This window comes from Nematolebias whitei, chromosome 22, assembly GCF_014905685.2.
Source record: "Nematolebias whitei isolate Nwh7 chromosome 22, NemWhi1, whole genome shotgun sequence".
Classification (NCBI taxonomy): Eukaryota; Metazoa; Chordata; class Actinopteri; order Cyprinodontiformes; family Rivulidae; genus Nematolebias; species Nematolebias whitei.
Genome location: NC_056519.1, coordinates 10,303,265 through 10,317,202, shown reverse-complemented (window position 1 = coordinate 10,317,202; position 13,938 = coordinate 10,303,265). Strand labels below are relative to the sequence as shown.

Genomic DNA, 13,938 nt, shown 5'->3' with positions numbered 1-13,938 from the left:
GATAGATTTGTGGTTTTTGTGTTTTGAGAGTTGGTTTTTTTGAGATTGTGGGGGGGGGGGGGGGGGGTGGTGGTGGGGGGGTCTGAGTTTATCTGGGCTCTGAGATAATGAATGAAATGCTCAACTACTCAGTAAAATTGCATATAGAATAAGATCAATTCTAGAGATAAAGTCCCTTGGTAATGTGTGCTACACAAAGCACTATGTAAAAAAAGAACATCCTATATGAATCACTTTATAACTACTTGGATTTAAGATAAAGCATATGTTTTTGTTTCACCTCACATGTCTAATGGGAATCTTATGTCTCTTATGTACCCAGCATAAAATGAGTTGTGATAATACTGAAAGAAAACAGAGGAAAAACAAACAATATTCAATCAGGAGCAGTTGTCTTGGATCCTGTTGAAAGTCTGATGTCTTTTTCTTACCAGAACAATAAATAGCTTGACTACACAACAGATCAATTTCTTGTAATCATGTATCTACTTTTTGGTCTGTTTGTCAGTTAGCAAAAATTTCTCAAGAACCATTGGATAGATTTTATTTAAACAAAATCAAACCAATCCTTGGGTGTACATCTGTATTTTGAACTTCTGGAGTAACCTGACACAAGAAAGCTGCCACAGCTAATTATGTTGTTATCACAAAAAATGGCTATAACTCAGTCAGTTTTAAAAACTTGGCATGTTAGTAGCTGAGATATTTCTGACACATACTCTGCATGAGGACCTGAGCTGTAACAGGTCATGCAATATATTTGTTTAAAGCAAAAGGTGCCACTTAAAATAATGCTACATTAATTTAGTTTGAGCTTGAAATAAGCCATAGTTTTCAGCATTAAGCGTTGAAATTTTGACCTCTGTAGACATAATTCCCTTTATGTGCAATAATATGCGGAAAGAAAAACCTTCACCTGCAACAAAACTCTAAATTACACTGCATGAAACACATGCACAATACCATGGTGAACTTGAACAATGCTCATATGTTCTTAAAACCCAATAAAGACTGAAGCAGTCGAATAAACTTAAGCAGGTGAATTTAAATCTCTTTAAATAAATGCAGTCCTATAAAGATGTTAAGATGACCCTCTGTTTGATTTAGTATTAACTTTACTTGCTAACACTACACCAAAAAGAGATAGCATAGTATCACCACAGTGAGTTCTTTGCAACAGTTTGCAGGCATTCAAAAACAGATGTGTGGAATATTTCTCAACCACCTTACAGAACAGAAGTAGAACTGATAGTGAGCTCAGCATTTTGTCTCTTAGTGCCAACAAACACAATTATAAACCATCACACTGTCTATACGTTATCCCAATTTTAAGAAGTATACATCAATGATAATCTCATGAACTCTCAACACCACGGACCTGACCAATAAAGCTCAGCAGAGTTTACTGTGGAGAATAATGTGACTGAATATTCCCTCTTTTATCCACTCAGCCTTTTACAGGGGCTCTATTAACAGCATCCTGACAAGCTGCTTCAATTCTTAGTGTGGTAACTTCAGTTTGACTGACATGAAGACCTGTGGTTAGAATGACAGAGAGTCATTGGGGTCTCCCTGGAGACTATTTTGATGAGGGAATACCAGAGGAAAACCCTCAGTACACTACCATCTCAAAGACAACATTCTTCCACCGAATCAAGAATGAATAGAAGAGGCAACAGTTTAATTCCTCGGGTGATAACACTCCTAAATATGTGGTAACATTTGTCCAGACAAAATAAACATGTTTTATTTATTTGTTCTAAACTCAACGTATTTAATGTGTAAAAGCAAATTAGTTGTTTCTTGTGAGTAGTTTCTTTTTTTAAATACTTGTCAATTGAATTAATTCACACTATTAAGCATTGTCTGTATACTTGCACACACTCTGGACATACATTGCTTGATCTTTCTGTATTTTGAATATTGGAATATGAAAGAGATCTTGAAAGTCCTGTCTATAATATTACCATGGTGAGTTTATCTTGTGCAAAAACTGTTTGACTAAGTTTTTCTCAACAGTTAAAGATGAAGTTACCCATATATTCATTTCTTTCATACAGAATGGTGTAATGGTCTAAAGTCATAACTGCACCTTACTGAACAAAACACATGAAATAAATATGTTGGGCGTTGCTCTATATTTTAAAAGATTGACAATTTTCTTATCTTCCATGGTTCTACATCTCAATCTGTCTGTCTATCTTGTGGTTTTATGTCCTGATCTGTGATCTGCGTTTATCACTGTATTATCATTTATCTTCCATGTTTGAGAGTAACATCAATCCAAAACTTGAGTTTCTCAATCTACTTTAAAGTCTCTAATGTCACGCTCACTCAGCCTATTCACTGTGATTCATTCTCTCTTTTTGCCGTAAAGCATAAGTCAAGTATTCTTCACATCTCACTCTGTGCATTCCATCCTTTCCTGAGTATTATTCTCACTTTGCCACCTTGATTTCTCCACTATAACCATAGCAATAAATCTGTCGTCAGACATTAATATAAATCACGGAAAATGTACGACTTTAAAGGGCAAAAATGGACGTGTAAAGGAAAGGAACAGATTTTATACGGTACTTTTACTTGTTTGAAAGTATGGTTAGGTGTGGTCCTTACAAATAATTGAAAAAATGGAGAAAAACATCAATAAGAAAAGAACAAAAATCCATCCATCCATTATCTTTACCAGTTTCTTCCTTTTTCGGTTCAGGGAGTAGCTGGTTCCCATAACTAGCTATCATTGTGTGAGAGACAGGGGACACCCTGAACAGGTCTCCAGTCCATCACAAGGACACATAGAGACAAATGGGACAAACAACCATTCACACTCTCACTCACATCTAGGGACAATTCAGAGTGATCAATCAGTCTAACATGGATGTTTTTGGTCTGTGGGAGGAAACTGGAGAACCCAGAGAAAATCCATGGATGCACCGAGAGAACGCAAACTCCACCCAGAAAGGTCCCGGGCCGGGATTTCAACCAGCGACCTTCTTGCTGAAAGGCAACAGCTTTACCAAATGACCCACTATTCTGCCCACGAACGAAAATGAAGGGTATTTTATGAAATGCAATGTTTTACCTTTAAACGGGAGTTTTTATTTTTATTTTTTATGATTCTTGCTTTGGTTTTAAGGTTGGTAACAGTCATCAAAGATAATTAATTTCAGCGGATTTTATTGAAGTGCTAAACTAAGTTGACATCTTCAGAGTAAAATATCCAATAACAAACACCACTTGCTTTCACTGAAGCATGACATAAAGGTGTCACTGTTTTTAGTGCTGAAATCTGGTACGTTTGTTTTGAAGATAGCAACTTTGACAGATACTGGTTATATGTTGAAGTTCAATGTTGTGCTGTGACTGAGAGCCATGTTTGATTTTATGATAATGTCCCATTGTAGCACTTCATAGTTTGTGTTTGAATGACTATTTTGTGTGAGGGGATGCATTAAAGACATACTGGGAGTTAGAGATCTTGAAGAACTCAAGTGACTTCCTTCCGACCTTGCTGACAAGCACACACTTGTATTTATCCTGTTTTTGAAGCTCGGCGTTTCTTTTGAGTTTACACTATATACCCTACCCTAATTGCTGGTTTACCATCTATTGAAAAGGAAAGAACTGAGGGATTTCTCACTTGGAATATACCTCATTTTTTCATAGTGTCATCTTTGAGTAATAACACATCCAACTATAAATAAGTCATCTCCTTACGCTGTATTTCCTCAACACGTGCGTTCTTGTTCGTCATCCTCTGCTTGTAGTCATCAAAATCATGAAAATCATGAGTTTAATGCCACTTTCAAATTAGTTTTATTGGCACTGTCAGCAGGTAGAGTCCAAGCAATCAAAAAAAGCTGGGCATGATGCAGGTGTACACAGGAGCTAAAGGACTTTTGCAAACAATTACAGATGCCACACAGACCTCTCAATGAAGTGGCAGACTGAGTGGATGGAAAAGTTTGAAATGGTCTTTACATAATCTACATTTTCACAAGTTTTCTCACCATTTTTAATTCTTTAACTAATAATTCAATTCAGTTTATTTATATAGTGCCAAGTCACAACAGGAGTCGTCTCAAGGCACTGAACATAAACATTTATATATAAAAAATCATGAGTTAAAACTATTTATCTGAGGAGCAGAATGCTTTGAATTTTACTCCATCAGATAACTCTCATCTTGAGCAATCAAGAAGGCGACAGTGGAAAGGAAAAACTCCCTCATGAGGAAGAAACCTTTAGCAGAACCAGGCTCAGGACAAGCGTCCATCTGCTTCGACTGGCTGGGTTTGAGAGGAACAGATACACAATGGCAGGTCAAGAATCACATGTTAAGATAGAAATAGTATCAAATGAAATATATTTAATTTTAACAACTGATTTAAGGAAATGAGGTCAATTTGTCGTCAGTAGTCTAAGCCTATGGCAGCATAACAAGCCAACCCTAACTATAGGATTCATCAAAAAGGAAAGTCTTAAGTCCAGTCTTAAAACTGGATAATGTGTCAGCCTTACAGACAGAAACTGGAAGTTGGTTCCACAGGAGAGGAGCCTGATAACTGAAAGATCTTCCTCCCTTTCTGCTTTTGGAAACTCTAGGAACCGCGAGTAAGCCTGCAGTCTGAGAGCAAAGTGCTCGGTTAGGAAAATATGGAACAATAAGCTCTGTAATGTAAGAGGGAGTTAGATTGTTGAGAGCTTTGTAGGTTAGACATAATCAAGTACTCATTGTTCATGTCTAGATTAGAAAAATACTTAGAATGAATGATTTTGTTTTCCTTCAGGGGACATTTTTATTTGTTGGCATTTACAAATTTTAACCTCCCAGAGTCCTTTCCCATGATGCTCAAGACAAAAAACAGTTATGACAATGCTAGTAAATGATGCACACAGAGACTCAAGAGGAGACATCTGTTGCAAAAGGAGGTGCAGTCAAACAAATGCTCACAGTGTGTGAGCTTGCAGGGAGAAGTAAAATGGGTGCCTTTTCCACTATAGGAAACAAGAGATAAGTTGACCACACATCTGAAGAACAGATGTGGCTCACAGGGAGAAAAAAGAGACATCCATATAAAGAAGAGAGAAAAAGTGAGCGTCTGCTCGTTGGCTCAGGCAAAGGACTGATGTGACTTGCACAGAGAGGTGGCACTGATGTGACTTGCACAGAGAGGTGGCACTGATGTGACTTGCACAGAGAGGTGGCTGAGAAGAGAATATAGCCTGTGGTTAGGGCTTTCCAGCAGGGGAGACGAGCAGAGAAGCACATACTTGCACCACACAACCTTTAACATGTCTGCAGGGTGCAGCACAAGCTGTTTGAAGCCACCTTCCTTGGCATAGAAGCATGACCTATTTTAAAACAATACTGGTTTGTAATGATTAGGAATCCCCACCACCACCACCCCTCTCACACATTTCAGTCTTAGTTTCCCTTCATGTCTGTCTCTGTATTTAATACTTTCAATTTCATTTACCTATTCCTGTACACTCGTGGCCTTTTTTTGCCCTTTGCTGCCTTTTTTCTTTCCGCCCGCTGTGACTCGGAGCCATGCCGAGTATTCAGCCGAGTGTTTGAAACGGGATCAGTACAGAGGCTGCACTGCCTGGTGACCACAAACCCTTTGCCCAAAGGTTGCAGTTGAAAACTTCAAGAAACGAGTGCATCTGAAGAACCACATTTGTTTGACAAACATGTCAGGAGGAAAGTAGAGCTCTGTGTGTTCCACATGTACTATAACCAGGAAATAAACCAGCAACCTTCGGACTAAAACACTCTTCTTCCCCATTAACAGCCTCCAAAGTCTTGCCACATACCTCCAGCACACAGCAGGCAACAGGCAGGGCACAATTGCCACACACCAGACAGCTTGCCAGTCCATCACAGGGCCACATAGAGACCATAGCCATTCACACACACTCACACCTAGTTTAGCATCTCCAAATACCCAAACTTACATGGTTTTGAACTGTGAGAAAAACATAGTACTGATAGAAAAATGTACACAAAAAAGCCTCCAGCACAGTTTCAAAATCAGAATCAACTTGCTGCAAGGCAACAATGCATCAGTCGCACCACCATGATACAGGGCTTAAACACAACACCATATCTGGTCAAGATCACTGCCCAGGAGTCAAGAAATTACAACATTTTCATCAAAACTACAAAGTACACTAAAAAGACAATTAAAAAAAAAAATTACTAGTTTGCCTTTAATTTGCTCACAATTTAATTGAGTGTCCCTTTTTATCTTTTCCAATATTCTTAACTTGTGCTAATTGATGAATGCTGAAAATTATAACCGAAGTCTCTCTGTCTTAATCTACTGAGTTTTTGTATGTTTTTATTAAATACATCCAGTCCAAAATATGTGGAGTTAACACTAGAGTAAAAAAGGTTGTCCAAAAACACAACAGACACAAAGAAGCGCTTGTTACCATCAACATGAACTGATTGCTGGATGCATAAAATACTTCTCGTCACTGATTGCACAGAAAGCAAACCAATGAGCCAGAAGTCCATTGAGTAGGTGAAAGTTTTTAGGCATTTTGGAGGGCATAGAAAAAAGTGCAGCTGTGACTGTAGAACTTTTGCTGCATGTATGAACTGCACACATATTTGGAAAGGCGTTTTATTGATAATAATTTGAATTCAAAGTTAATCAGTGCATGAATTTTGCTCCAGCTAATTCTTCTATGGTTATACCCACAAATGAAAAAACAAAAAACTATGCACTCTGTGAAGCTCTCCTCATTAAAGCCCCATCAGCAAGTCACATCATTACCTGTTTACTCCTTTCACTCCTCTCTCTGTTAGCCAGCCAGCTGCCACACACACTCCAGAGGATATTCCAATTAGAAATAACACATGAAAATGTGCAAATGTGCACTGGTGGATATCCCAATTAAACCTAACGTGCAACTCCAACACACTAATACAGAAACGCATGAAGTAGCTGGTGAACATGCTAATTAGGAAAGCAAACATGGCATAGATGTGGTTCTGTATACTCCCTGAGATGTAGCAAATATTGTGTATACTTGATATACTGTTATAAGGTCTTAAAATGCACACGACTTCACACATGAACACACCCTACAGAAGCCATGAGGCATGGAAGTCAATAAAACAGCATTAAGTCAGATGCTCGCTCTATCATTCACACTCTGTGGCTTAAAGGTTAAAAAAAGCTGCCAGCAGTGAGGAGATGACCTGTTTGAAACAATTAGCCAGATGAAGCTTCCATGTGTTGAACGCAAACAAACGACCCTATTATCATCTTCAACCTGTCAGACTTTATCATGTGGATCTGATGATATAAAAACAGTCATTTACTAAAGGGGACAAACTAAATCACTTAAATTTTTACCACCACCACCACCCCGCCCAAAAAAGCAATGAGTATTTTATGAAAAAGACAGAATGAGCAAGATAATACTACGCAGCAGCCAAGGAAAGTAGGATTTCGTTCCTGTGTGATTAGACAGGATCACTTTGATGTGAGCTTTTTGCATTGTGACTGAGGCTGGCACCGTCACTGAAAGGCAAACAGGCTCAGACATAGGGAAAGGCAGAAATGAAAATTACCTGACTGACACGAAGAAAGAGGCAGTGGTAAGAGACGACTGCCTTTAGAGGAAGAGGAAGGACTGACTTGAAGAGTCAGTAATGGTTTTTACTTGCGTTTCCCACTTCTGAAGGTGAAGCAATGTTTTGGTCTGTGTGTGAGACTGAACCGATTTGAATGAACATCTACATCTTATTAACTTTTACAGTCAATCCAAAGTAATATGGAGTACACAGAAAATATATTAGCAAACACAAAAATGGCTAAAACACAGTCAATTTCAAAAATATTGAGCTAAAGTTTGGTGTGGTAGTAGCTGAGCATCACCCCCAACATAAACTTTTCCTGGAACTTTCGCTCAAACCTTGGCATTGTTTTTTGGAGTCAACGCTGCGCGTTTGTTCGCAAAATGAATGACATGAATCCCTAATGATGATTTATCACTGTGAAAAAAATCACTACCACTTGATTGTTATGTGCTGCTGATCTCATGCTGCTGTGTTCATTCGTACTCATCTGCTCACACAGACTCATGTTCGTGCTGCTGTTTGGCGTATTGTTTTGTACCATTAGTGCTTAGCGTATTCTTAGTAGCTTATTTTTTAGTTCATATCTTAGATCTTCTTATTGTTTTTCTTTTACAATTTATACTTTTGTTGGATGTAACTGGGACCCTGTGTACAAAATTTCGTTCCACCACATGTACCACATGTGGTGCGAATGACAAAGAACCTCGACCTTTAATATCTCAAGAAACACTATAATTTATTTAAACTCACAGAAAAGTAATTATTATTCGTACATCTGCAAATTATTATTTTTGGAGTCAACCCAAAGCAAACTGATCACCACAGCTTAATAATAGCTATATTACACACAAAAATGGCTATATATCAGGGTGTTTTACAGAAACTAAGCTAAAAACTGGTGCAACAGTAACTGAGAGCCCTCTAGAAGACACAATCCATGGCTTTATTGATCATGCAAGATCACGAGACCTGCATTTTATGGAACAAAAACACTTCTGGATGTAGCAACAAATGCTTCCTAAACAGCTTTAGATGTCTAAATTTAACTCTGTATATGTGATGACAAGAGGACACGGGACTTCTTAAACACACTCATGCCTGCCTGTGTATTGGTTTACTCCATCTGCATTTACTTTATGAAAGCAGACGTGTTCAGCATTGAGAAATACAAAAAATGACACCAGCAATCAATATTCTGCCATGAATCTCATAAGTATGAGAAGTGTTTTCATTGTTAAAACCAGAACAGTCACACCATCAAGAAATGAAATCAATAACTCACTGCAGCATTAAATTTGGTGGCACACAGTAGCTCGCTCTGTGTGGTGTTATGAATCCGATTAGCTTTATTGACATTTGTGTGCATTTAAAACCATGTTACTAAAGCGTTCAAATGAAAGGACACCTTCTTGTTGGGTTTGAGACTTGAGACCTGAACGTGTGAGATATTACAGGAATCTAATGCATGCAGGGAGTGCGTGGGATTGCTGAATATATCACTTTTTTTCTTTGCTGTTACTTTAAGTTCATTAGAATTTAATATAAACATCTTGTGAAGGCTTATTTTAGGGCCTGCCTCTCAAAGGAAAACATTGTCAGGAAAAAAACAACTCTTTATTGTTATTATTAAAAAAAAGGCATCACTACTAACACTCTAGCATTGTTTGAAGGAATGCGTATCAGCTGTGTCTTTTCGTGCCAGAATTCTAAAAACGTTTTATGGGAAGGCGGAGCTATGGACAAACCTTATAAATAACGTTCCTAACAATCTAACGGGTGATTGTCAGTAATGTGAGAACGTGATGAGGATGACGTAATCTATTATCGTGCCAAATTTAGCTCAATATCTGTAAAACAGAATGTGATATTGTATAGCTATTTTTCTGTTAGCTAATATGATATATGTTGACTCTAAAAGGTACTCAGTTGTAGATGTACATCCAATGTCCACTCAGTAGTTTATGAGACATTTTGCTAACAGACAGTGTAGAACAGGAAACGCCAAAGTTTTAAGTTAAAGATGATGCTCGGTTACTACTACATCAAATTTTAGCTCAGTATCTATAAAGTTGGCTGAGTTATAGCTGTATTTCCTAAGGTCGGTTGACTGTAAGTAAGTGCTATGTGTTGTCATCGTATGTTCACAATACTATAGCGAAATTGGTTCTCTGCATTTAACCCATCGCACCTGAGTTACACCCAGATTGAGCAGTGGGCAGCTATGTAAGGGCCCGGGGAGCAATTGGGGATTAGGTGTCTTGCTCAGAGACACTACGACATGTGGGAAAGGCTGGAGATTGAATCTGGGGCTTTCGGGGCCTGGGTTGGCTGCCCTGCCTCTACCCATCTTGAATTTAGCTGACTAAAAGTAATAAATTGTACAAGTCTATTGGGTCATGAGACATTTGTTAACGGGTACAGTTGATGAATAGTTATTGCCAAAGTTTTAAAAATATATCCTGTAATCAGTTAGCACTTGACCTACGGGCACTTGGGCGGCTGTGGCTGAGTGGTTAGAGCAGTTGTCCACCAATGCAAGAGTTGGGGGTTTGATTCCACCAGCAGTCACATGCCCTAGATGCCACATACCTTTTAATTTTAGTTTTGGACATATGTTATGATGCATAACCATGGCAACAAGGCAGTTTTATACAACCAACAGCAGGTGATCAACATCTCAAAAGCTCAAATAATATCTCAACTACAGCCCCAAATCTCAAATGTGTTGAAAAGGATGTTCTATGGACGCATTCTCATCTACCTGCCAGCTGTGCTCGAGTGCCTGACCACTGAGATCCTGGAACTAGCAGGAAACACGGCTCATGCCAGTGGAAGGACAGGATCGTCCCTCTGCACCTACAGTTGGCTGTTCACAGCGACAAGGAGCTCGGCAGACTGCTGGGAGGAGTGGCCATCATTCTGGGAGGAGTTCTGCCCTGCATTTGGGCAGTCCTACAGCCCGAGGGGAACCAAGAGGCCAGCCGAGTCTGGGTGGACGGATTGGACGGCATCTGCAGCCAGTTTCTTAGGATCCACTGTGGGATGGACCTTTACAAGAGATCCTTCCTGCCTACAGCCATCAGTATCTATAACATCTCTTAATGAAATGAGGATAACGAGTTACAACAACAAATAATTTCCCTCTGGGATTAATAAAGTACTTTTGAATTGAATTAAATTGAATGCCCAAGTGTCCCTGGCAAGATACTAAACCCCTCATTGCCTCCGATGTGTGTCCCATTAGTGTATGAATGTGATAAGGCACTGATTAGTCTTTGTATAGATCTAGTAGAGTGCTGTATGAATGGGTAAAATGAGGGCACAGATTGTGTTGTAAAGCACTTAGAGTATCTTGATAAGATATAAAGGTGCTATATAAGGACAGTCAATTTACCACTTACCATCTATGTGTTGGGAATGGCTCTCATCCACTACCACACTAAGGTTTAGCTCAATATGTGCAAATTCCACGGACTTATGACCATATCAGTGTTTGCTAAGGTCACTTAGGCAGCCAACCTGGAATGGATTGACAGTTGTAGATGTACATCTGATGATTATTTTTTTAAAGTTTAAATAAACTCATCCATTGGCATATGAGATATATGTTGCTATTTATTTTACATACTAAGAACACACATGCACACAGACACAAGCAAAACCATTATCATCGTTTTACCTTCAGCAGGGGGCAATAAAGTATTCTATATGTACCTTGTTAGATTTTACAGGAGAATCATAAAACAACTTCTTGCTTCTATTAAGAATTGTTATGCACCATATAACCTAGATTAACTCCTCATTTCCAGACACAGGATTTGAGATTGATAAACCAAATATAAGTATTGTCTTCAACCATGATTAAACCATTTTTTAGGTTTAGAGTTGTTGCATTAATTTGTATCATTCATGAAAATAATATAATAGAGTACCAATGGTGTATCTTAAATGTTATAAAAACACATCAACCCTTATATAACCCTAGGATGCATGAATGCATCAATGCACCTTTATCGTAACATTTTATTCCAATCATTATATACAAAAATTAACTACAAGTAGAAAGAGAGATATCCACTGCAACCCATTGAAAGCCTGGACCTGAACTTATATCAATTATTCAGCAGTCAGAAAATCCTTTTGTACTCATAGAAAATTGTCAGGAGATGCTGAACTCTTTGTCAATAGTAAAAGTACTGGAAAAACACATTTACAGTGTGCCTCGACAGAAAGAGATGTGATTTGTAGTCGTAAAGGATGGAAAAGGTGGGATCAAAAACACGTTTTGTTACAGCTGCCAAATGTCAACGTCTGACTCGAAAACTAAAATCCAAGCTGAAAACTTAAAGGTGAAGGTTTTACCCCAATATATATTGTTAATACCCTGATTTATGAATTTATCCATATCAGTGCAGTCAAACATGATTTAACCAGCCATAACATTATAACCACTAGTCTTTTGTTTCAACTACAGTGCAATGCTCTGCAGCAAAATCATTGCTTCACAATCTTATGCATGAGTGTGACTATACATTCAAATAATAGCAAAATCCTGTTTGTTAATGAGGACTGTATTCAAATAGAGCTACTCACTCTTTCTGCAGACTGTGACGTGCCAAAAAAGATTGGTATGAACGCCAGCCAGATGATGCAGGTGGTGTACATGGTAAATCCGATGGGCTTGGCTTCGTTGAACGTTTCGGGCACACCTCGCGTCTTGATGGCATAAACCGTGCACGTCACCATGAGCAAGATGGAGTAACCCAGGGAACAGATGAGAGACAGGTCCGAGATGTCACACTTGAGGACTCCCCGAGCTGCAATGGGGTCCTGGGTCCGCTGCTCGCCATAGTCCACTACAGTGTGGGGAGGGTCCACTGTGAACCAGACAAAGACACCGAGGAGCTGAACGGAGATCAGGGAGAAGGTGATGACAAGCTGGGAGGCTGGAGCGATGAACCTGCAGAGAGACAGATATGAGAGCGATGCAGCATTAATAGCAGGTAAATGTTCATTAGGCCTGTAGAAAAAACTTTTTAACAAGTAAAAAGTGAGAGCATACTAAGCTTGCTTTTCATGCAGACTTCAGTTTAATAAAATATATATGACTCCTACAATCAGCTACACATGCTCAGAAAACGACAATGTTAAAGTGACGTTCAGGGGAAAGATGACAATTCTGAAGCAAGAGATAAAAGTATCCAGTCCTCAGGCTCAGCTGTGGTGAAATTTTACAGGAGCATAGAAAAAAGAAAATTTGATTATTTCTACTGCAGAATAATGCAACGATTAAGAAAAATGAGCTTATATAAAAAATCCTTCAGCTGGATTTTACAGGACAAACTGCAGATGTGGAGAACAGTAAGTCTCAGTTTGATTAAATCCTGCATTAACATTTGAGCCATCTAAATGTTTCCTGCAAGAGTCACAATAACTAAATAAAACATTACGTGAATGTGGGCTCATAATTTGTATAATGTATAAAAAATAAAGAGTAATGACCACAAGTAACTTATTAAAAAGAAGTTAGAAGTTCAGTTTGTTTTGATGCAATATGTGTTTTTGTCTAAAAACTGCCTTTACTGTCTTTGTTACCTGGGCGCTGTTACGGACTTCTTTCCTTGCTCAAAGATGCGATGTATCCTGTTTGTTTTTGTGAGCAGTGCAGCATAGCTGAAACACATCCCCAAGCCCAAGAAAATCCTCCTTAGTGAGCACACGCCCACATCCGGTGTCGCGATCATCAGGAACGTTATGGCGTAGCACAGGAAGATTCCAGTCAAAAGCACGTAGCTCATTTCCCGCCCAGATGCTCGGACAATGGGCGTGTCGTTGTACCGAACAAAAGTCACAATGACGAATGAGGTGGCGATGATGCCCAGCATGGAGATAAAGACGGGGATGACGGCCCAGGGGGAGTGCCACTCCAGCTTGATGATGGGAATCGGAACACAGCCAGTGCGGTTGGTGTCGGGTCGCATCTCATAGGGACACAACTCGCATGTAAACTCTGAAGCCTGAAGGAGAAAGTTGCAAATATGTGTTATTTAAAATGTTCATAAAAATAACTTGAGCTGTAATGTGTCACTTGACGTTTCCTGTTCATCTGACTTGATATTTTCAGCTTTAAATAATTCAAAGGAAATCCAAATTAATTCTTGATTAGTAGTTCACCTGAAAATATTTTTAAATTACTGAAAGACATGTTTGTAGTTTCACAATTTATATGGTTAAGGACAGAGTAAACAATGAAAGCTTTTGATAAAATATTGTTCAAAAGTCTCGAGTAATCTCGTTTCATTTTGCACCCAAAATTTAGACTTTATTTTTTTCTTTTT

At 38.7% G+C, this 13,938-nt stretch overlaps 1 protein-coding gene across 2 annotated transcripts in view; it reads right to left on the bottom strand.

Moving 5' to 3' along the window:
* grm8a (glutamate receptor, metabotropic 8a) overlaps nucleotides 1-13,938 on the bottom strand; it is a 327,929-nt gene that overhangs the window by 33,229 nt on the left and 280,762 nt on the right. For both annotated transcript variants that reach the window (XM_037695788.1, XM_037695789.1), the window contains 2 exons: nucleotides 13,196-13,617; nucleotides 12,194-12,560 (listed from right to left, as the gene is read on the bottom strand). In XM_037695788.1, coding sequence (XP_037551716.1) covers nucleotides 12,194-12,560; nucleotides 13,196-13,617 — 789 coding nt within the window. The remainder of the gene's footprint in view (nucleotides 1-12,193; nucleotides 12,561-13,195; nucleotides 13,618-13,938) is intronic.